General features: G+C 41.0%; 2 protein-coding genes across 2 annotated transcripts; both read right to left on the reverse strand.

Annotated features, from left to right (window-relative positions):
- Positions 1–497: 497 nt before the first annotated feature.
- LOC128737960 (regulator of microtubule dynamics protein 1-like) lies at positions 498–1,498 on the reverse strand. The gene is made up of 3 exons (XM_053832749.1): positions 1,297–1,498; positions 667–1,226; positions 498–599 (listed from the first exon to the last, which is right to left on the reverse strand). Exons 1-3 carry the CDS (start codon positions 1,387–1,389, stop codon positions 542–544), a joined length of 711 nt encoding a protein of 236 aa, XP_053688724.1. The 5' UTR covers positions 1,390–1,498; the 3' UTR covers positions 498–541.
- A 14,326-nt stretch (positions 1,499–15,824) lies between these two features.
- Positions 15,825–16,919, reverse strand: LOC128737886 (regulator of microtubule dynamics protein 1-like). The gene is made up of 2 exons (XM_053832632.1): positions 16,777–16,919; positions 15,825–16,716 (listed from the first exon to the last, which is right to left on the reverse strand). Exons 1-2 carry the CDS (start codon positions 16,861–16,863, stop codon positions 16,123–16,125), a joined length of 681 nt encoding a protein of 226 aa, XP_053688607.1. The 5' UTR covers positions 16,864–16,919; the 3' UTR covers positions 15,825–16,122.
- Between the last annotated feature and the right edge of the window lie 7,229 nt (positions 16,920–24,148).

The following is a 24,148-nucleotide window of genomic DNA, read 5'->3' on the forward strand; positions in this document are numbered from 1 at the left end:
TTTGATGGTGACTTTTGTTTTAGTTTTCCATCGTCACTTAACATGAAATTGGACTTCAAATTGAAATAGTATATAAATTGGGTAGTTGGACTTGAAGTTGAATTTGGACAGATTTAAATTTGAACATAAAATCGAACTTGAAATTGAACTTAAAGCTAGAGTGGAATTCAAATTGAATTTTAAATTTAATTTGGAATTTTACTTCAAACTAGACTAGTATTGAAATTGGGCATGAAATTAGAATTGAATTTAGACTTGAATTTAAGTAAATGATGTATGTAAATTGAAGACAACTTCAAACGACGCACTTTTGCTCCGCCATACGCTGTACAGAGCAGTTGAAGTCATGTACCTTTTTTGTGCGTGTCTGTAACAGAATCGTAATAGTTTTTGTAAAATGGCTTTTCGTAAAATGGAAAAAATGGATTTCCTCGTCTTTATATTCAAAAAAAAAATTGGAATGGCTTTTTTATTCTCTTCTGCACATATTTTTGTTCAAGACATTAGGAAAAATATGCGTTAAGTTCAATTCAAAGTGCGCTCACATTTTCTCGAGCAATATTTTTGCCGATTCTTTGGAAAATTGATCATCTGCCGTGCTGAAATTCAAAAACTAAAATTAACAACCATTTCTACTCAAAAAATGATGCCGAATAATATTCTTACCGAACTATCTGAAGCTGTGCTAGCTTCGTAAGATATGGCCTAGCCCTTTGATAATGCTTCTGTTGGAAGTAAACTTTTCCGATGAGGAATTCGTTAAGAGATAGAAACTGCGCTTGGATGTCCTCCGCTTTCAGCAAACAGCGCAGGGCGTCGTCATAGGTTGGCCTAATCAGATCCTTGTTCAGTGCATAGACAAACAACTTCTCGTACCACTGCAGGCTGGCCAGCTTCTCGTAGAAAGCACCCTCCAAATGCCACACGAAAGGATCGCCGCCGTCGTGCATCAACTGTTTGGCGGTTTGAATTTGAGCCAACACTTTACCGAGTGCCATGATCTGTTGCTTCGTACCTTCGATGCCGGCTTTTTCTCCGAAAAATATGGCATAATATTTATGCGAGGCCGATACGTTGGGATGTGCTGTCAACAGTTTTGAAGCGATCTGAAATCCCTCCAATATCAAAGCATCGGCAGCCGTCTTCTGCTGCTGAAAATGAAGCTCTTTGTACAGCGAGTAGAGAGATCGCGCCAAACGCCACAGGATGTCATATTCATTACTTTCCTATCAGAAAATAATGATAATATCGTATCATAGCTAAGTATTTTATTATCACACAACAATTGTCACTCACCACATGCTGTCTCAGCAGGTTGCAGGCCTCCTCGAAGCGGCACTCATCAAACAGCCGATCGGCTCTATCGATTACGTCATGGAGGTCTGTCATCTTCCATCCGCAAGCGAAAGTGCAATTGTTATCAAGGGAACGTAAACACGATTGGCTGGCTTATCGCCAGTTATGCGAATGCAAGCAAAACTTTTGCCTCGGTTAATGTATGCTCTAGCGTCGGGCTATTCGCTGCGAATGAATCGACGCAGAGCACAAAGCTAGATTTTAAGGCTGCTGTTTTACATTTTGCATTGTTTATTATGAATAGTAATAAAAATAATCAATGCTAAAATGCGAGACGGTTTTGGTAAACTTTGATAGTAGTGCAGACAGTCGCGATCAATGCAGCAAATTTTCTTAAATCACACACTCTTCTGGATGATTTTCAAATTTCAAATTATCATTCGTATAGTGGTTCTGCAGTTTGTAGTTAGCAATATGACTGAAATTAAAAAGTAATTCATATGATTTTATTTGTAAGTCTGTTTGATGGTTTGACTTAATTTCATTAAATTCCTCTTATCGCATATTCTTCTTAAATAAAATGTCGTAGTTTACTATTTCGCACTATAATAAAACGATTATCTTCCATTCTAAGACAGAGCCTGATGGACAAAATTGCTCCAATTCATTTAGTTTTGGGCTGCCGGTCTCCAATTTTTTGGACACTGTGTACTCGCTGTCAGATTTTGCCCCACCCAGTTTAATCATCTTGCTCGCTGTGCTCCTGGTCGTCTTATTGCTACCAGATTTGAAGCAAACAGAATCTTCGTAGGGTGATTGCATTCTTGCAACATGCCCTACCTGCCACATTGGTCCAGCTTCAATCACGTTTTGAATACTGAGTTCGCCTTAGATTTACGCGATTCCATGATTCATTCTCCCCCTCCATACTCCGTTCTACTGTACGTCATCAAAGATCGTTATTAGCACTGGTGAACTTAACAATCCACCCGAAATCTCCGCCAAATGACGGACCTTTGCTTTTGAATCGCCACGTGTGGCTCCCCAAAAAGATTGAGCAAGTGATGTGGAAATTGCATCCATCCCTAGCGTGGTGGATCCATCCCTAACGTCTCTTCCGCGGCAAAGCTTGTAAAAATGGTTTGCTCTCAATGTAGCAATCAGTCCTTCTGAGCGAAACGCGGTAGAGAACCCCAATCCTCCGTATATCGCGACCCGTGCCCAGGGATGAATGCTTGTGGGCGGGGGGTCTAATTAAGTTTACCAAGGACGAACGGAGCCTGCATGGTACCAGAGCATTCTGTGCAGTAAATTGCTCCCTCTGTTCCAAGCTGGTAAAGAACAGTTGACTTTTTTCCCAGCTGATTACTACCACATCACGATGAAAAGTATCTCTAAAAAAATTGATGAGAAAGTCAACAACCCCGGAAGTATGTAGTCCGTCCGGTACGGGTGCTACTAGCGGAGCGATGGACGAAGGGAAGGAAGAGGACTGTAACCTCGACAGTAGGTCGCTGGAAGAAGGAATCTCGGCTACATCTATGATCAGCGAGACCTGGTCGTTACAAAGAGCCAGCGATCGGCTGAAAGGGCATTGCCGAATGTCAATAACGAAGATCCCACTAAAAAGAAACCACTCAATCGAGCTTGCGCAGGTCCTAGGCTCCAAGACAACCCTGGACCTTACCGTTCTTCTGGTTCACATAGCGGACCAGGAGACTCCAGACATTAGGCCCAAGTTTAGAAGCTGCCAGTTCAAGAACGGCATTTACTCTCGTTCCATTGGAAGGGGCACAACTACCGGCCCACGATACGATGGACTTGCCGAAGGGGGATACCTTCATGAGGGACTTTCAGGACAGTGTTGGTACCACGGTCGAGAGAATTTTGCTAATCCTTCAGAATCAGAACGACGGCTTTTCAACGTAAGTGTAGCGGATACTCCGTCGCAACGTATTTAAAAAGAACGTTGAACTGCTGATGGAGTTTGACCAAAAATCAGCTAGCTAGATTCTCGATCAGCGCTTCATGCTAAACTACATGTTCCCCAAAGCACGCATGCGACAGGTTGGCAGACCCAGTGTCTTCTTATCACCCTTTGTGATGTTTTCCCAGTTTGCGCGACTTTCACCATTAACTTTCGAAGCTGCCGGCAAAATTCAGGTAGTAGGTATACGTTTGAACGTTTTGCAGAAACTAACTATGTGATCAAGTAGTCTCTGGTTCGTTAGCTGAGGAATTGAGGTCTTAAAAGCTGAGGAATTGAGATCTTAAATATCCAATATTCAATGAAATGGCAATAATTAGGCTAAAAGGTTATAAAAACGATGGATTTCACTTTTATATCTACCTGATAAATGAAAGAAAAGTATCGATTTCATACTCGAAAATGCTCAAACGTGATTGGCTGGATTGGCATATGCAAATCCACTAAAATTGTTTATATTTATATAAAACTGTCAAAATCCTCCTTTGTGTAAAAAGCACAGAATATGCACACGTTTTGTGAATCGGTTGGTATGCAAATCGGCAAAATCTGTACAGAACTGACTGAGTTATTGCAGATCAAAATCTATCACTTTTTCGTGTCACGATCATTTTTGTTATCGCAGCATGCCGCCCTATTAAAGTAAGACGTAGTCCTACGTCAAAAAACACCGTCTAGAAGGCTGAGTCACGGTTACGTGCTACAGAGGAGTACTTCATAGCGTTACAGCACCGTGGTACAAATCGGCAGGTTTCCGTATATACACAATCGTTCCGGGAATCTCGTCCCGGCAGAGTAAGCAGATTTCAACCACGTGTCACCGGTGGCAGCAAAGGTGCTGGTGGCCGACGAGTTACGCCATCATCGAGCCACATGTGTTCGTCGGGAGGGGCGAACGTTTCGGAGGGAAAGGCCTGAGGAGGTCTGGCTGAGCCTGGCCTCCGCTCTTCGACGCCAGAACCGATGAGTCCCTACTTCGTTTACGAGCGCCGTGGATAGAACGACCGTCAGGACTTTAAAAGCTCGATCCACATCAACGTGTCCTCAAAGGGACGTCACATCACAGTCTCTCCCTCTCTACGTCTGCAGTTACGTCAGTTACAGTAGAATACCATCCGGAGATTTCATTGGATCAAAAGAACTGAGTGCCAACTTGATCGAGGCTTCCGTACCGAATCATTTGGCTTTTTTTTAATTGGCCTAGACCATTGCATTGCCGTGGTCCTTGGGCATCCGTTTCGGCAAACGCGTAGCCTCTGGCAGAGTTTGTATGCTTTCGCAAAATTTAATTCGTGATTTCCTTTTGGCTTTGCGTAGTTTAGCGTTGTATTTGGTGAGAGAAGCTTCTCCTCAGTAACACGTGATTTCACGGCACATCTGTTATATGCGTTTGTGATCCTACGTTGCAGGTCACTAGTGGCGTTGTGCAGTTCAACTGGAGTCCGTATATTATAGTGACAGAAATTACATGAGGCAACCAGATGTTCCCTAAAGGAGCTCCAGTTGGTTTTCCTTGAATTCCTGAATTGTTCTCTCGTTAGACGATTAGCCTCGAATTGCTTTTCTGTCGAAAATGATATGTCACCAAGTTCATCAGAGATATTTCAATTCTTGTTTTTCGTGGTCAACGAGGCGCTACATAGGGTAAAGTCCAAGACCTCTGGTCTGATAGCGTTTACAAAGGTGGGGTCATTCCCTCATTGATTCATTGATTACATTGGTCGTTAAGACTACCATCGTAATGGTATCGACATCACGTTGGATGAATTCTGTAATTGGAGAAAATAATATTTTCTTATTTTACAGAATGGTAGTCCTAGGCTTGGACTGTGTAATTTTTGAGTTCTCGAATTATGTCGAGAGTTGTCGGGGTTGTCTCGGATATAGACATATGAAATAGCGAATAAGTACAGATTAAAACTATTTATTAGTATATATGTAAAACATGTGTGACCGGACTAGCGCTTATACCGGAACTGTGTATCGGTGTTCTTTTTACGGCAACAGCTAGTGACAGCTTCAGCTGCCGCAGTAGAGCCTATTAAAGTGAAGCAGCGAATCCAGTGTTACCATCGCTGCTGCAGAATCGTCTCCAACAGTAATACATACAATAGATGAACTAACCGTTGACGCCGGATAAACCGAGGATCGTGGTATCATTGATCCATGGTTCCTGGATAAGAGCAACGCCCTTGGTGTGGTGGAGGTTCACCTGGATGCAGCGAAAACTGCTTATTTTCTGGCAGGACAGCTGTTTTTGGCTTGATACAATAATGGTTCGAACCTTGGCGAACGGATACCAGCAGTATTGACTGAGTGATCGGCCGTTGACTGGTCGGGTCGCTCACACCGGCAAGCTTCGGGCAAGCTGAAGGCGACAGGCTCAGTACGCCTCTGCAAGGTTTTTGCGAAGCCTAACTAATCTTCACAAGGTCGCTTGTCTTAGTGATGTCGGGGCACGCACAAAAACAAGTTTGTCCCGTCCTCGATTTTGCAGCCGAGGCTGTTGCGCCTGTAATTGTTCTATCTAATATTTATAAATAACAGCTCTGCTTGGTCCTACGTCAATAGGCGGCAGTGTCTCTGATACAACCTTCCACCTTTTTTATCTGAAGGGCCTTCGCGTACGAACAGGACAGTATAGCTTAACCAGCGGTCAAATGCTAATGCAGATTCCAATCAGGTTACAAGATGGCGAAGGTTTTCTACTATTCCACTACAGAGACTATAGATTACAGAGGCGACAAGGCACTCAAAAACCTCTAAATTTTGAATCAAGACGGTGAGTTACCTTTATTTGTGATGGTACTCCCCGTTTTGATGTCTCTGTAATCTATACCCAAGTAGCACACTTAAGGTCCATTTAGTTGACGCAACCGGATTACAACTGAAATTAATCATAATTCAGTTACCACATCAACTTTGCAACAACCGTGTTAGTAGGGTAGTCTCTATAGATTCCATCGTAGTGGAATATCACAGGGACTTCAACACCTGGTCTTGTACCACCGAGAAACTTTTTTGATACCATTTGGAGAACAGACAACAATGATCCAGTCTCTTGCTCGGTCTAACCGCGATTGATTTCTTCGCACGCGTCTCCTCGGTCATCATTCTCTATCCCCCTGTCACACTCAACCTCTGACAAAACCGGACACAGTGGTGCTGCGCCGAGAGGAGAGATGTTAGTAGTGTTTTTTCAGGGTTGGTTTTTTTAATGCGGTTCTTTGCCGTCTTTTTTCTGGTCTGTACAATTATTATTTTATTTTTATCGACTTTATGCGTAGTCTTCCATGCTTATTTTGAGCTGGGTGACTATTTAGCAGGGTAGTTAATTTAGTGTTAGTACTTAACTTACTTAAATCTATTACAACTGGAATGAGCCAGTAAAATTTGAACGGAAAACGAAACAAAAATTAATTAAGTAAAGAGCAAATTGAAATTTAAATGAACGAAAAACAAAATGAATGCCTTGGACATGTATCAGACATCTTGTTGCCGATGCCGTCGGTAACACTATCCAGTTTCTTACAAAAAACGGACGATGTTATAATATCGGAGCTCATCAACCTCTCTCGAGCCAGTTTCAATTTGGGATCTATCCCGGAGAATTGGCGGAAAGTAAGGGTAGTGTTCTTACCTAAGGCTGGCATAAAAGACAAAACCACGCCTAAGGCTTTCAGACCGATAAGTCTGACTTCAACGCTTCTTAAGCTGATGGAGAAAATCACGGAAAACTATATCCGACGTTAATTGATAAATCGCTCGATTATCAAGAGACGGCACTTTGTGCTTTTCTTGATTTTGAAGGCGCTTTCGATAGCACATCCTGTGCATCAATTAATACGACTCTCTATCAAAAGGGAATCGACCACTGTTACTTCACTTCACTGGTGTCATCCTTTATTTTCACGCTAGTTAGGTGTTTACTCGGCGACGGACTCAGCAGTATGACTTAACAGTGTCGTTACTACCCTACTGGTAACCTAGTGTGGTGATTGTGTTTGTGGAAACAGCGGTGCTGGTCTAGCTGATCGAAATTATTTTGCATATGATCTAACAACCACTCTGCAATGAGCTGAATTCAAGCAATGCTTTTGAACAGAGAAATCACAGTATCATTGGGAGATTCGTCGGTCACGATTTCGGTGATCAAAGGATGTCCACAAGGAGTACTATCCCCCTTGCTCTGGTCATTGGTAACCGACGCACTCCTTCATAAGCTATCACAGCTTGGTTATGTCACCATAGCTTACGCCGACAACGTTGCACTTATCATCAGAGGAAAGTTTGACGCAGTATTATCAAGTCGCTTGCAAGGAGCTCTAAACACCACCATGTTATGATGTTTACAAGAGGGCCTTAATGTAAACCCTACCAAAACAGTCGTTATATCATTCACTAGGCGTAAAAAACATACTCCTACTCCCACTTTACTAATTGACGTCATGCTGAGCTTGAATGCGCCACTGGATCTCCTTACTAGTGTTGTTATCTACGGTCACCAGCGATCCCAAATACACGAATTCATCTACCACTTCTAGTTCGTGGCCGTCAACGGTTACCGTAGGAGGCATGCGTTTGCTTCCTTCTTGAGCCTCTTCCTTTCACATATTTGGTCTTCGACGCATTTATATTTAGCCCAATCCTCCTAGACTCCACTTTCATTGCCTCCGCCATCACAAAGTTCCTGGTTATGGTCTTGAAAGGTGGTGATCGCATTACCAGCTCGGTGGCTCCAGATCAATTCTTTTCCAGTAACAACATCTCCTTCCTATGACACTTGTGGATGCCGCAGAGGATTCCTCGGTGTCTAGTAGCAGCAAGTTTCGAACTAACCTGCATTACACCTGCGTTGGATCTTGGATGTGACCAGCTTCGCTATTGATTAGCAGAAAGAATTGGATCTCCAGAAAATGCACAATGAGAATGATCTGCTACTCCCAAGCATCATTCTGATGGTTTGACAGCCCTGCATGAAGGCGAATATAAAACGCATTCAGCGCACATAGTTCTACCCCTGGTAGTATTCTTTTATCTGTTAGCCCGTGAACATGATTACTAAACTACTGACAGTGGTTATCTCTCTCAGTTTTCAATCCTTCAAAACAATTCATTCCAGCAATTTTCTTGCTCTTGTCTGATATTTTAAATCTCAAAGTTTAGTTTTTTAAACAGCCTGCTTTTTGAAATCAACTAAAACCTGGCTGAGGTAAATTAATTAAAACTTCGAAGCAACGGTTACGTTTACTGTAATTTCGTTTGCCGTTGTCGGCAGTTCAAGATGAGTGAATGATTCACAGTTGATTTCATTCACTATTATCGTGAATGAATGAATGTAGAGAACAACACGAACATGAATGCAAGTGATTCGCTCGAAACGTTGGTTGCAGGTTGGCAACATTGAGTTCATTTCATTTTTACTGAAACAACAAAGAATGAACAGTATATTGCATCAATTCAGGCGTATTGCATAAATTGAATATAAGATTTCTAAGCACTGTGTTATGCTGTGCTATTTAAATTCAATTTCGATTAATTTTAGGAAGGTTTCCCTTCAGGATGGCCCAAAATTTCTCGATAGGACAAAGCTCTGATGTTTGGAGGGCTATTCTTTTTGGTACGAACGTAATATTGTGGTTTCTATATCAGCCTAAGCCGGATTGAGCGCCGTGGTGGGATGCCAAATAAACCAAAAATAGTTGCGGGTTTTTGTGAGATCTCAATTTTTTGCCTAGTTTTTTAGCCGCAAATCGCTCAATCGATTTTAACCCTGAATTGACTGACCGAAAATCCGACAAATTTCGAACAGTTGAAGCATTCGGTTATAAATATAAAAATTAATATTTAAACGTTTCAATTTACATAAAATTATGTAAATAACAAGTACCGTGAACGTACCATATTCTGCGCAGTTAAGACATTTTTATGATTCTTCCGCTATTCTAAGTATTCTAGATTTAATTTAACAACGTGGATAGCAGCAACGTGTAGTGCTACGGTCTATAATATCTGGTAAAAAATATGGGAATTATAAGTCGACCAAAAATTGAGTATTTTTTTCGTTTTGTAAACTTATCCTAATTCTGCGCACTTTCTTGCCCATGTTCCTAATTCTGCGCATATTTGCTCCTAATTCTGCGCACCCAAAAAGTAAAAATAAATACTCCTGCCATGCTTTTATACTGCCATGTCTGCCATGTCCTGCCATGTCTTTATACGCTGAAAGCACACCAAAAAATCCGGCATTAGCCATTACCATAATTAAATCCATGATCCGGCATTCTTGTGCTGTCCGGGTGGCAAAGATATATTGTTATCATTTTGATTGCCTCATTTTAAATATTTTATTCTCGATAACGTGAAGGGCGAATTGATTTGGGTTTTCTGCATACCGAACATTACACTTTAGACTAATACTAAAAATTTTGTTTTCATATAGAAACCACTTCCCTACTCTCTGACAGCCCCATGAGGATGAACATTAAAAAAAATACCGTGACCGCCCCTAATTCTGCGCAGCTCCTAATTCTTCGCATTTTTCTTTATATGAGTATTTTTCAACATTGTGCATAACTATGATCATTGCGCTATTTTTTATAAATGTCTGTTGAATATTACGCCATTATTCACTAACAGGCCATAATATTTGAGAGCGAAATAATTTAACGTGAAACTGAAAGTATTTTATATGGAAGAAAACATCGTCGTTAGCACCAAAGCTAAGATTGTCCTTCTAGAAAATTAACAAATTTATGATCGAAATTCTTTGCAATGATCAAATTACCCAGCATAATTAGAAAGAATAATTAGTTTTAGTCATGTTTTAGACAAAAAGAGTGATTGCATGCATTGCTTTCCTTAGAAAAATGCGATGCAATAATGCGCAGATTTAGGCACAGATTTTTTATTCATGTTCCAAATTCTGCGTAGTAATGTATCCTACGAAGAAATCGCGAAAGAATACGCAACCTCACCCAAATGACTGAGGTATAGAGGCATTAAAATGCAAGTAGAATCTTCAACCTGCTGTGCTGTGTCTCGGGGTCCGAACCTACGAGCGCCAATTCATGAAACCATGTCTTCTATTTTTTTTAATGTCCAACCTCATGGGGCTGTCAGAGAGTGGGGAAGTGGTTTCTATATGAAAACACAATTTTTAATATTAGTCTAAAGTGTAATGTTCAGTATGCAGAAAACCTGAATCAATTCGCCCTTCACGTTATCGAGAATAAAATATTTAAAATGAAGCAATCAAAATGATAACAATATTCCTTTGCCACCCGGACAGCACTAGAAGGCCGGATCATGGATTTAATTATGGTAATGGCTAATGCCGGATTTTTTTGTGTGCTTTCAGCGTATAAAGACATAAACAGCATGGCAAGAGTATTTATTTCCACTTTTTGGGTGCGCAGAATTAGGAGCAAACATGCGCAGAATTAGGAACATGGGCAAGAAAGTGCGCAGAATTAGGCACCGTGGATAAGTTTACAAAACGAAAAAAATACTCAATTGTTGGTCGACCTATAATTCCCATATTTTTTACCAGATATTATAGACCGTAGCACTACACGTTGCTGCTATCCACGTTGTTAATTTAAATCTAGGATACTTAGTATAGCGGAAGAATCATAAAAATGTCTTAACTGCGCAGAATATGGTACGTTCACGGTAGAAGACATGGTTTCATGAATTGGCGCTCGTAGGTTCGGACCTCCAGTCACAGCAAATCAATGCAAGTTAAAGATTCTACTTGAATTTTCATGCCTCTATACCTCAGCCATTTGGGTGAGGTTGCGTATTCTTTCGCGCTTTCTTCGTAGGATACATTACTGCGCTACTATTTGGAACATGTATAAAAAATCAGTGCCTAAATCTGCGCATTATTGCATCGCATTTTTCTAAGGAAAGCAATGCATGCAGTCACTCTTTTTGTCTAAAACATGACTAAAACTAATTATTCTTTCTAATTATGCTGGGTAATTTGATCATTGCAAAGAATTTCGATCATAAATTTGTTAATTTTCTAGAAGGACAATCTTAGCTTTGATGCTAACGATGATGTTTTCTGCCATATAAAATACTTTCAGTTTCACGTTAAATTATTTCGCTCTCATTTATGAAAAAAATAGCGCAATGACCATTGCACAGTGGTCCAGCAGCGAAAATTAAGTGGAAAGTTTTTTGTGGTTCAAAATAGCTCCCCACAATGTTCAGCAAAGTTGTACAACTCTAATAGACAATTAATGCGAAATCAACGACTAAGTTCCAGTTTGGCTTGTGAACACATAATCCATAATAACTTTTTATAAGAAAGAGATAGAAGGATAACTTCTTCGACAAAGTTGTAGCTAAAGATTATATAAGTAACTTTGCCAAAGACATAGTAGGCGTATTTCTAGGCGTTTCTAACTTACATGGTGTTTTATAAAAAGACCTCTCAAAAATCACTTTTTCGCTGATTTCTGCTAATGCAATGGTTTTATTGCATCATAATGTCTTGCAAAGTTGGTTATCTTATCAAAAGACATATTTTTGTAGAACATTGTATGTTGAAAACTCATACGTATAACGAGTTCTAACGTTTTTCCTGCGTTTTTTTAGTCTTTTTAGGAATAGAATATCTCAAAAAGGGGCAAACGAAAAAAATCAAACTTGGCCGTTTCTGAAAGCTTGGAGTTTTATCTCAAACATATGTGAAAATAAAAAACTGGTTTTTTCTCTAACTCGAGTAATTTCAGTTTAATTATTTCATGTTTGACCATTTTCTACTATGCAGTATTTTCTAATATCTTCTTGAACATGTAAATAGTAAAAAAGAAATTTGTCGTACCATGACACAATTTCTTCTGATTGCCACGTAAAATAGTCTTCGAACTCCGGATAAGTTTAGAGATCTAGTTTTTTGACCTTGTGCTAGTTTTCGAACCACTGCTGAAATATTCATCAAATAAGTTTTTATAACGGTAGTTTTTACAATTGTTTATTGTGAAGATATATGGACTTCGCCCGTCATCCAATCCATACATATAAATATAAATTATAATACCAAATACAAAATAATATAAAATGCAGTGGTATTAGTGTACATGAAATTGACCTCTCAGAAATAGTCAGAAAGTTTTTTCTTAATAGTATCAGACGACATGTTTAAGTTTAGTATGTTTCTAAAATTGTTCATTAGCTGCATACAGCGGCAGGCTGGTTCATTGCGCGCGTAGTTAGTTCGACGGTGGTTTAGAGTGAAGGGCCTTGGTCTCCACTGAACTACTGTACTCTGGTTAACAGTTATCCTGGATTTCAAATAATCACTGTCGTATCGTCCTCTCTGCAAATGGAGCTCAGCACCAGCTGTTTTTGATAAATATCTATCTTACAATTTTAATTATTTTACAAATAGTCATGGAAATCTTCATTTGGATATATGCACATGAAATTAAATTTTATATTGATATTTCTGATTCTAGTCTAAAGTAATCTTTTAAATTGCTTTAGTGTCAGAAAGCTGAGAAGTCTTCAAAGTTGATGTCTTATACGTATTCAGGAACAGGAACATGACTATGATCGTAGTAAAAAAGGAGGAACATTTTCAAGCAAATCCTATTAGAGTCCTGGAGTTTTTTGTCAAAAGATTTGAGGGTACCGTTACTGTTATTTTAAATTAGTATCTAAAATGTTCGTGAAAGTAATTCGGTAGTTTAGGAGATTATTTCCCATTCAATTCCATATTAGCTATATAATGTTAGTACACGGCGCAGATATTATTAAGGCCACGGCACAACTCATAGGGTTATGAAGCGAAGAGGTACAGGAAACGCGAAATAAATGTATTTGTAAGTTCAGCGAATTTCACGTCAGAAAATTTAACCGGATTGCCAATTTGGAGAATGTGTTCAAACGCCTCCTGCTGTCGTCCGATCCAGTCATTGCAATACAAAATCGTTCTTATTGTACACGTACTCTGGAGCTTCCACCAAGCGCAAACCAATTATTAATATAATAAATTATTATATTGCTAACAATAATAAAATATTTCGAAAACAAAACATTTATTGAATCTCTCAAATAAATGACTACGCTTTTTTTTCCAAATCAACGATATACTGATATAAGGTGGTTGAAGTTCGAAAAGGATCTATAGGTTTTTTTCTCTTTTACCTCTTTGCCTGTTTTGATATACTTACCTGCTATTAAAAAATGGCATAAAACTAAAATAACAGTTAACAATATTACGTATGAAATAACCAATATTTGTTGCTTTTTTATTGAAAATTAATTTTAAAACATTATTGATGGTAGATTGAGCATATTTGCAAAATTATGAAAATTGAAAGATAGATATTTATCAAAAACAGCTGGTGCTGATAGAAAACTGATGTCATATCTGGAGTTCGAAGACTATTTTACGTGACAATCAGAAGAAATTGTGTCAAGATACGACAAATTTCTTTTTTACTATTGACATGTTGACTTTAATCGTCTTCAAGCAGATATTGGAAAATACTGCATAGTAGAAAATGGTCAAACATGAAATAATTAAATTGAAATTACTCGAGTTAGAGAAAAAACCAGTTTTTTATTTTCACATATGCTTGAGATAAAACTCCAAGCTTTCAGAAACGGCCAAGTTTGATTTTTTTCGTTTGCCCCTTTTTGAGATATTCTATTCCAAAAAAGACTAAAAAAACACAGGAAAAACGTTAGAACTCGTTATACGTATGAGTTTTCAACATACAATGTTCTACAAAAATATGTCTTTTGATAAGATAACCAACTTTGTAAAACATTATGATGCAATAAAACCACTGCATTTGAAGAAATCAGCGAAAAAGTGATTTTTGAGAGGTCTTGTTGTAAAACACCCTGTAAGTTAGAAACGCCTAAAAATACGCCTACTATGTCTTTGGCAAAGTTATTTATATAATCTTTAGCTACAACTTTGTCGAAGAAATTATCCTTCTATCTCTTTCTTATAAAAAGTTATTATGGATTATGTGTTTACAAGCCAAACTGGAACTTAGTCGTTGATTTCGCATTAATTGTCTTTTAGAGTTGGACAACTTTGCTGAACATTGTAGGAAGCTATTATAAAACGCTTAGCCGCAAAAGTAAGTTTCCACTTAACTTTCGTTTCTGGACCACTGTGCATTGTTATGCACAATGTTAAAAAATACTTATATAAATAAAAATGCGCAGAATTGGGAGCTGCGCAGAATTACGAGCGGTCACGGTATTTGGAGTCTTTTGACGATATTTCAAAAGGAACAATGTGAAACTGGAACTCGAAAATCTTGATAGGGGTACAGGTGTACCCGGTTGATCAGTTAAGGGTTTCTGTCAATATAAACAATGTACTTTCTGTCAATATTTTAGTCATTTTTTCTCACGTGGTAAAATTTTGTGAAAATGTTTTCCTGATGGTATTTTTCCAGATTTATTAGAAAAATTGTTCAACAATGCTTGGTTTATAAAATATGATTTTTTCAAGCAGGTAATGGTCCAGAAAACTGATGCATTTCGTCCATTACTCAGAAATGATAAATTTCTCTGCTGGTAAAATTGTTATCACTAAAAATCAGGAATTGACAAACAACAAAAAAATGAAATTTTTTTTAAGTTTTCCGCCAAATTTCGAAAATTTCATCGATTCATTTTTTTTTTTTTGATGGATGGGAAAATTTACCTTCATTTGTTTGAAAAAAATATGTTCTACGACGCTTAGTTTAAGAGTTAAGATGTTAGTTTAAGATGTTTTTTTTAAATAAGAAATGTATGAGGAAAAAGGAAAATTACCATTGAAGGTTATTGGGGTAAACTCTAGTTTTTAAAATATTGCTCTCATTGCGTGTACAAAATTCTATAAAATTCTGAGCCCTTTCGGCCCAATCTGCACAATGTTTCTAAAAATTTCCCATTGCATAAATTTGAAGTTTGAATAAATATTTATTCTTCTATTTGCGTATTTCGACCGGCTATTCTACTTTATCATAACGGTTAAATCCACCGAGATACATTTGTAGTGGTGAAAACACCACGTTGACAAAATAAATCGTATCATTTTCCACATAAAATTCTATGAGAGGGACACAATTAGGGTTTCGACGTTTCCTACGAGGCTATCGTATTAAATATCAGTGTTAGACGTATTCGATTAAGCAATCAGTAATAAATCTCTCTTTTATGTCATATCGAAAAAAATCTATTTCTGGACTTGAAAGTAAAGTTATCTACAAAGCTAACAAATCAACAAAAATGCAATATCATTGCTGATCGGTGATAAGTAGTTCCAACTAAAAGGTGCCAAGCAACCTGCCGATTAAGGCTAATCAATTCATGAGCCATGAACGATTAGCTTAATGACTCTCCCCACTATAGCCTGCCTGAGCCGCTCTGCTCTAAGTTATTCTATGATTCATGCACTGATTGCTTCTAAACATGGCCCTTGCTGACCTATCTCGTAACCGTATAGTGTCGACAGTTTGTCTCAACGAAGCGGCATGGCTGTTTGAAAATGAGAAGGAAACAACTTTCGGTTTCTATTTATTTCCCTGTATTTGGTGTCAGGTATGAAGCTATACGGCTGTAACGGATCTACAAAGGCTATTATCTGAATAATCATCATTTAGCTATGATACAAAATCACCTCTTCACTGGCTTCAATATTAAGCGAATTAAGCGTTAACACAATTTCCTATCATACGAGGTGCTATATTCACCTCAGACTGCACTTACTAATGCCATACCGGATGCAATCGTTCTTTGAACTTGGTAATACACACACGAGCATTTGCCCGTATAATTTCACGCGACGAAATGATCAAAGGTGATAATTAAAATTAAAGCTGCTTCAATGCTTCTTCGCGACAAACGCGATCATCTTCGTTGCGAACCTCGACGGCGGCCGCCTTTTCGAACCATTCGCGAGCTTTGTCGTGCTGTTTCAGGGCAGCGAAGGTCTTTCCCAAGTACAACCAGTTCTGGCTGTAAAAGCCAGGCTTCAAGCTTTCCGCTTGCTCGAAGCATTCCAAAGCTTCTTCGAAGGACGCCGTTGGTGGGTTTGGCGCCACCGAATTAATCAGCTTTCTAGTAACCCAGTTCACTTCCGAGAGTTTAAAATTAAACTGGCCCAACATGTGCAGTATTCCCGGATCCGTTGGGTTGATATCTTTGGCTATGGTGAAATGTTTTTTAACATTTTCCAACTGCTTTATGCGTTCGGTTACTCCGTCCAGGTTGCTTTTCTCAGACAGAATTGCGCCGTACCACTTGTTAGCGCCGAAATTGTTGGCATCTAGCTCAAGAGCCTTTTTGGCATATTCAAAAGCATCCCGTACTAGCTGTGCTTTCTCATCTCCGTTGCTGGTTTGTTTCGATACGAAGAAAACAGCCCGAGCCAATCGCCACTGAATTTCCACTGCGGAGTCCTTATCCTAGAATTAAAACAGATTTGAAAAATGGTCGATTGTGATTCAAACAAAATTTGGCTTTACACTTAGTTGGTTGAGTAAGTCTATGGCCTCCTGATATTTAACATCATCGAACAGCTCGTCTGTCAGTTTTAACTCTTCTGCTGACATTTTCACCAGTTATTGCGATTACGACACACGGTTGACACACCTGACACACTTTCCGTTCTGATTGCGAATGAGCTCCAAATCTAACCAGCACTGCACCGTTGCTAAATATGACACAACACAATACTGTTCCGTACGCGAGAGCTTATCAATCAGCGGGGAATTTCAATTGCCGTCCAGCAGTAGGGTGACAATATTTTATTTCGTTATTCCCTATCGTTACCGGCGTTTGGAGTCGTTAATATTGGGGCGAGCCGTCCTACAGTCGATGTGCGTCGGCTACACTTATGTGCTGTGATAAGAATAAGCGTTCAGACTCTGAACTATGTACTGACTGTTCCACACCATCGGAGGCGTATAAAGCATATCTATTGTACTGGCAGCTGGTACACAGCTAATGCAGTATTCATTCCATAGATTGAAGACGCAAGTACGCAAGCGTTTGTTTTTGTCGCGTGCTCCATTTATAGCTATACGCAAAGCATCTGCCAGAGTTTGGCGGTGCACTTCCATATTCCGTTCTGGTCACCGGCTTGCTTAATATGAAGGGTTTCCTCTTTGTTGGTACTATTTTCCTACCCGCTTCAAGGCGCAGTAGCGCTGAAAACTCCAATGTAGGATAGAATCGATTTTCCATGTATAGGGCCCCGTGCAGGGCTGCCAGTACTGGTCAATCCTAGTTTGGAATTATTTGTAAATTAATCAATATTGTACTTTACGGAATGAACTTGTTGACAAGTCATTAGGTTGTCAACCTATGTTTTCAAATTTCGCTGATTTGCAAAGCAAATTTTTAGTTTCAGGAAAAAGACGTCCAAGGTAGTAGACTTTATTGTGCAGATTTTCAAAGGACGCCTAGTTAGTTTGTATACGGAAACTAAAATAAACAGCTCGCGTGTGTGGGCTGCACCTTTATGTATAAGGAATCATCAATGAGCTGCAATCATGCTGAAGCGTGTGAGCCGTTAGCCGGAGTTGATCTGTATCAACTTTCGCTTTCAGTTAAATTACATGCATGTAATACTTAACAAATCCGCTTTGATTTGAATTGGCTGAAACAAGGGAATTCAATTCCTTTAAAACTGTTTTTCTGGGTTCCGGTCCGGAGTTCTCTAGTCACATCAATAAAAGGCGCAATACATACGTACTCCTGATGGAATCTGTACTTTGCAGATCACTTCAGCGTGTTGAGCTCTACTTCGGCTGATACAATCTACATCAAATCGAGTTGCAGCCATTATTCTAACAAGATGTGCGAATAGGGTTTAAGTCGCACTAAAGCGGTTATTCAACCAATCGTTCTCACAAGAACAAGTAATATTTTCTGATTGTTGAATAAATTCGATTCCCTAGCAACAATTTGAGTGTTTTATTGCACTCTTATAATGCACTATTGCACTCTTATAAGCGCTTCATGGCTGGTAAACGGCTGAAGAATGCGTACCGTCGGTGTCTTGTGTACGTGTAGGCATAAAAAGACTCTACAGTGGTTCATAGCCTCTTATTTAGAAACTCCTATTTCTACCTCCTCGTGGTATACGAGCAACTTTGGTGGAAATCGGGTAACCAATCCCGGTGGAAGCCAAGGGCGTATGACGACAGGAAAGGAGTGCTCTTTCGAGCTTCGTTGGCCCTCCGGCGAGACAGGGGGCTGGTGTAACAGGTTTTGCAAGCCGTCACCACGAAAAATATTAAAGCACGGAACGAAGAACAAGGAAATTCTTATTGGAACAATCGGAATAGACCCACGCGACGAAAAAGGACTATGGATAATTGGAAACTCTGGACGTGGAACTGCCGATCTCTCAACTTCCAAGGGAGCACTCGAGTGCTCTCCGACCAGAGGTGGGCACCGCTAATTAGCTATCCGCCAACCTTTTAGCCAGCGAGTAGTGCGTTCGTTAGGTTTTAAATGTATTAGCGCTTTCATTAGCTTCCAAGTTAAGTTAAAGTGCCACTAAATAAACTACTAGCCGCTAATTTTTTTAAAAAATAACAAAAATAAGTGTGTGATATCTTGCAAATTGATAAAATTGGTCGTTGCTGTTCGCGACGCGAGTAACTATAGTTCATTCATGGCTAGTTGTACTATTTCCGAAAATTATTTGCAAAAATTAGGGGCTGATAGTTTATTTAGTAGTAGTTCCATTTATCAGAAGCTAATAGAAGCGCTAGCACATTTAAAACTTAGCGAACGCGCTACTCGATAGCTAAAATGTTAGCGGTTAGCTGATTAGCGGTGTCCACCACTGTCTCCGACGTATTGAAGAGCCGCAATTTCGACGTCGTAGCGTCGTACGTACGTTCAGAGATGGACATACCATCTACCAGAGCTGCGGCAACACACACGAGCTGGGTACAGCTTTCATAGTGATGGGCGAGATGCGGAAACGGGTGATTGGGTGGTGGCCAATCAATCCTCGAATGTGCAGGTTGAGAATCAAGGGCCGATTCTTCAATATAAGCATCATCAACGTGCACAGCCTTCACCTCAGAAGTACCGATGACGACAAGGATGAATTATACGCGCAGTTGGAGAGTGAATACGACCGCTGTCCAAAACATGATATCTAGATCGTCATCGGAGATTTCAATGCTCAGGTCGGCCAAGAGGAGGAATAGAAACCGGTGATTGGAAACTTCATCGCACACCAGCGGACCAATGAAATAGGTCTAAGACTTATCGACTTTGTCGCCTCCAAGAAAATGACCGTACGTAGTACCTTTTTCCAGCACAGAATCCATCATCACAAGCACACCTGGAGATCACCAAATCAGACAGAATCACACATCGACCATGTTTTGATCGACAGTCGGCACTTCTCAAACATTATCCATGTCAGATCCTATCGAAGCGCTAACGTTGACTCGGACTACTACCTAGTGATGGTTAAGATGCGCCCAAGACTCTCCGTTGTGAACAACATTCGGTACCGCCGCCAGCCTCGGTTAGACCTCGCGCGGCTGAAGCAGCCAGCCGTCGCCGCAAACTACGCGCATTCACTCGAAGCTGCACTGCCGGAAGAGTACGAGCTGGATGAAGCCCCTCTCGAGGACTGTTGGAGCACTATCAAAACAGCCATCGGCATTGTAGCGGGGTGCTCCATCGGGCATGTGGCCCGGAATCAGCGGAAATATTGGTTTGACGATGAATGTAGGAGGGTGATGGATGAGGAGAACGCTGCGCGGGCGGCCAAGATGCGCAGTGCCACACGTCAGAACGTGGAAAGACACAAAGAGAAGAAGATGCAGCGAAACCAAATCTTTCGGGAGAAAAAGCGCTACCTGGGAGAGCAGGAATATGCAGAGTTGGAGCGGCTGCATCGTCCTTAGGAAACGCGAAAGTTCTACCAGAAACTGAACGGATCCCGCAAAGGTTTTGTGTCGTGAGCCGAAATGTGTCGGGATAAGACTGGCAGTATTCTAACGGACGATCGTGAGGTGACCGATAGGTGGAAGCAGCACTTCGACGAACACCTGAATGGCGCCCAGGCGGAAAACCATGGCGGCGGGGGAAAGCGATTTCGACGGTGCAACAAACGGGGAAGAGGTGTCAGCCCCAACGATAGGCGAAGTTAAGGAGGCCATCATGCAGCTAAAGAACAACAAGTCAGCTGGAAAAGATGGCATCGGAGCGGAGCTTATTAAAATGGGACCAGAAAAGCTGGCCGTTTGTCTACACCGACTAATTGTTAGAATTTGGGATACGGAAAAGCTACCGGAGGAGTGGAAAGGTGGGGTTATCTGCCCGATCTATAAAAAGGGTGACAAGTTGGACTGTGAGAACTATCGAGCGATCACTGTTCTCAATGCCGCCTATAAAGTGCTGTCCCAAATCATTTTCCGCCGACTATCACCAATTGCGAAAAGATTTGTGGGAACTTATCAAGCCGGCTTCGTCGAAGGTAGGTCTACAACGGATCAAATATTTACACTGCGGCAAATCCTCCAAAAGGCCCGTGAATACAGAGTTCCCACGCATCATTTGTTCGTTGATTTCAAAGCCGCATATGATACCATCGACCGGAAAGAGCTATGGAAAATCATGGACGTGAACAGCTTCCCCAGGAAGCTCATCAAACTGATTAAATCTACGATGGATGGTACACAGTGCTGTGTTCGGATTTCGGGTGGATTGTCAAGTTCATTCGAATCACACAGAGGGCTTCGTCAAGGTGATGGTCTTTTATGCCTGCTGTTCAACATAGCGCTACAAGGTGTTATGAACCGAGCGGATATTAACACGCGGGGCACGATATTCAACAAATCTAGTCAATTCGTCTGCTTTGCCGATGACTTGGATATTATCGGCAGAACATCTGTGGCGGTGGCTCAACAGTACACCAGACTAAAGCGCGAAGCAGAAAAGATTGGGTTAAAGGTAAATACGTTTAAAACAAAGTACATGCTGGCCAGCGGAACCGAGGCCGAACGAAACCGCTTGGGCAGTAGTATATTGATCGACGGTGATGAGTTTGAGGTAGTCGATGAATTTGTCTACCTTGGCTCACTAATAATGGCGGTGATACCAGCCGTGAGATTCGGAGGCGTATTATCAGCGGAAGTCGTGCTTACTATGGGCTTCACAAGCAATTGCGGTCGTGCAGACTAAGTCCCCGTACAAAGTGCACCCTGTACAAGACGCTTATTAGACCGGTTGTTCTCTACGGGCATGAAACATGGACAATGCTCGAGGAGGACCTGCGAGTGCTCGAAGTTTTCGTACGACGAGTGCTAAGAACGATCTTCGGCGGCGTACAGGAAAACGGAGTATGGAGGCGGAGGATGAACCATGAACTCGCACAGCTCTATGGTGAACCCAGTATCCAGAAGGTGGCAAAGGCTGGACGAATCCGATTGGCAGGGCATGTTGCAAGAATGCCGGACAACTACCCTGCAAAGATGGTGTTCGCCTTAAATCCGGTAGGAACAAGACGACCAGGAGCGTAGCGAGCAAGATGGTCAGACCAGGTGGAGCGATATCTGGCGGAGAGAACTCGGTGTCCGAGGAATTGGAGAGCGGTAACCCTCAGCCAAGTTACATGGAGAAACTTTGTTCAACAGGCTTTGTGTCAGGACGCCAAGCCACCTAAGTATGTGAGTATAACGGTTTTCATGAGCAATTTTGACCATAACAACCATCACAGAAGTGTGGTTAAATCCTTAGCGTCAATCCAATTAACGGATTGCAATACTCTTGAATTTTGATTTGGTATAACTTTCGAAATGTACAGTTCAGGTCCAAATACAAGTAGCCAATCCTGGCACTTGGCCCTTTTAAATTATAAATATGAGAAAAAATAATTATCACTCGAAACAGTAGAAAATACCGAAAATGAGAGCTTTGCGGCTAACTCCGTATTTATTTTTTTTTGGTTTTTCATAAATATGAGTTTTATTTTCAAACCTCAAATTGTTGTTTTAGACATTTTCAGTGTATAAAGTCGGCTCCTTCCAGAATTTGGCGGCACGAGTTTCCAATTTCTCCATTAGGAAATGAACATGGGTGGAAGTAGGGAGGATCATTTTCAACACAGTGGCATTGTCAACCGTATCTGCCATCTTTTTCCATATCAGATGGGGTTTTGATTGTTTTGTCATACTTCTTCAATTCACGCTTGATAATTGCCCAATATTTTGGACCAAAGCTTTTGACAAGGTTCCACACGTTTTAGCGGTCGAGAAATTCAAAAGGATTGGGTTGAACAACTATACCGAGTTTCCAATATAAGAAACTATCAAAACCACCAGCATATGACGCCAATAGTTAACGAATTGATCGCGCCATCGCTGGATGAAATTGAAACGACCATCTAGATTATGGAATCCAGTAGAGCGCCAGACCTAACTGAATGCGATAACTCGCGTGGCATTTCGTTGCTCTTTATTGCTCTTAAAGTACTATATGTAAAGTAATCCTCAACCGGATCCAGATTGACGCGGCAGCAAGCTGGATTGATTCCATGCTAGCCGAACATATGTAGACCATGTCACAACGCTCAGCATTATATTGGACCAGATCAACAAATTCCACCACCATCTGCGAGATTTTGAACAACTCTTCCGAGTTTTAAATGTCAGAGACCAACAAAACCAGCAGCGTATGACGCCTACAGTTCGTCGAATAAATCGCGTGAACTCGGAGGCGCCATCGCTGGGTGAAATTGTAGCAAACATCAAGAGTATGAAATCCAATAGAGCGCCAGGGATAGATCGTATTTCAGCCGAAATACTCAAAGCTGACCCATCTTTGTCAGCCCAGATGATGCATCAGCTTTTCAGCAATATTTGGGAAACCGCAACTTTTCCGGTGGACTGGATGCAGAGCATATTGGTCAAAGTCCATAAGAAAGGAGACCTAACGGAATGCGGTAACTGGCGTGGCATCACGTTGCTCTGTATTACTCTCAAAGTACTCTGTAAGATAATCCTCAACCGGATCCAGGAGAAGATCGACGCTACTCTCCGGCGACAGCAAGCTGGATTCCGTGCTGACCGAACATGTGTAGACCATATCACAATTCACAACGCTCCGCATTATATCTGAGCAGATCAACGAATTCCAGGACTCTCTTCTGCTGGTGTTCGTTGACTTCGAAAAGGCGTTCGACCGACTCAATTATGAAAACATCTGGGGCGCACTTAGGCGTAGGAGATAACTGGTCCATCTCATCGAGGCTCAGTACGAGGCGTTCTCGTGCAAGGTTTTGCACGACGGCGTCTTGTCCGACCCCATAAGGGCTACTGCTGGCGTGAGACAGGGCTGCATTTTATCACCGCTCAACTGGATACCCAATGGGGAACTCCATTGTCGATGTCATCAACGCCCGATAGCAATACTAGTGAATAGATACTAGTGAGGAGATACCGTGGCACTTTTAAGCGGAAAATCAGGCCTCTTTTGCCCTTCGGAAAAAGCTACAATCAAAAAGCATATAGCCTACAAACACTTATTAGATTGGCAGTTCTTCATTTTCGGAGGATATATACGTCTTTGCTGTGTAGGAGCGGTAAGTGTTGCAGACGATATTTGGAAGTACAAACGGAAAGCAGAGAGATGCGGAGACGTATGAATCACGAGCTACAGGCACTGCTTTGAGAGATTTCCATCGTGCACGTGACGAAAATCGGCAGGCTACGATGGGCTGCACGCGTCGGAAGAATGGCGGACGACAGTGCGACGAAAACGGTTCTCTTTAGTAACCCCACCGGCACCAGGAACAGAAGGCTCAGTGTGCAAGATAGCACGGCCAGGTCGAAAGAGATTTGCGACTTCTGAGACGACTGG

Source organism: Sabethes cyaneus, chromosome 2, assembly GCF_943734655.1.
Source record: "Sabethes cyaneus chromosome 2, idSabCyanKW18_F2, whole genome shotgun sequence".
NCBI classification, from domain to species: Eukaryota; Metazoa; Arthropoda; class Insecta; order Diptera; family Culicidae; genus Sabethes; species Sabethes cyaneus.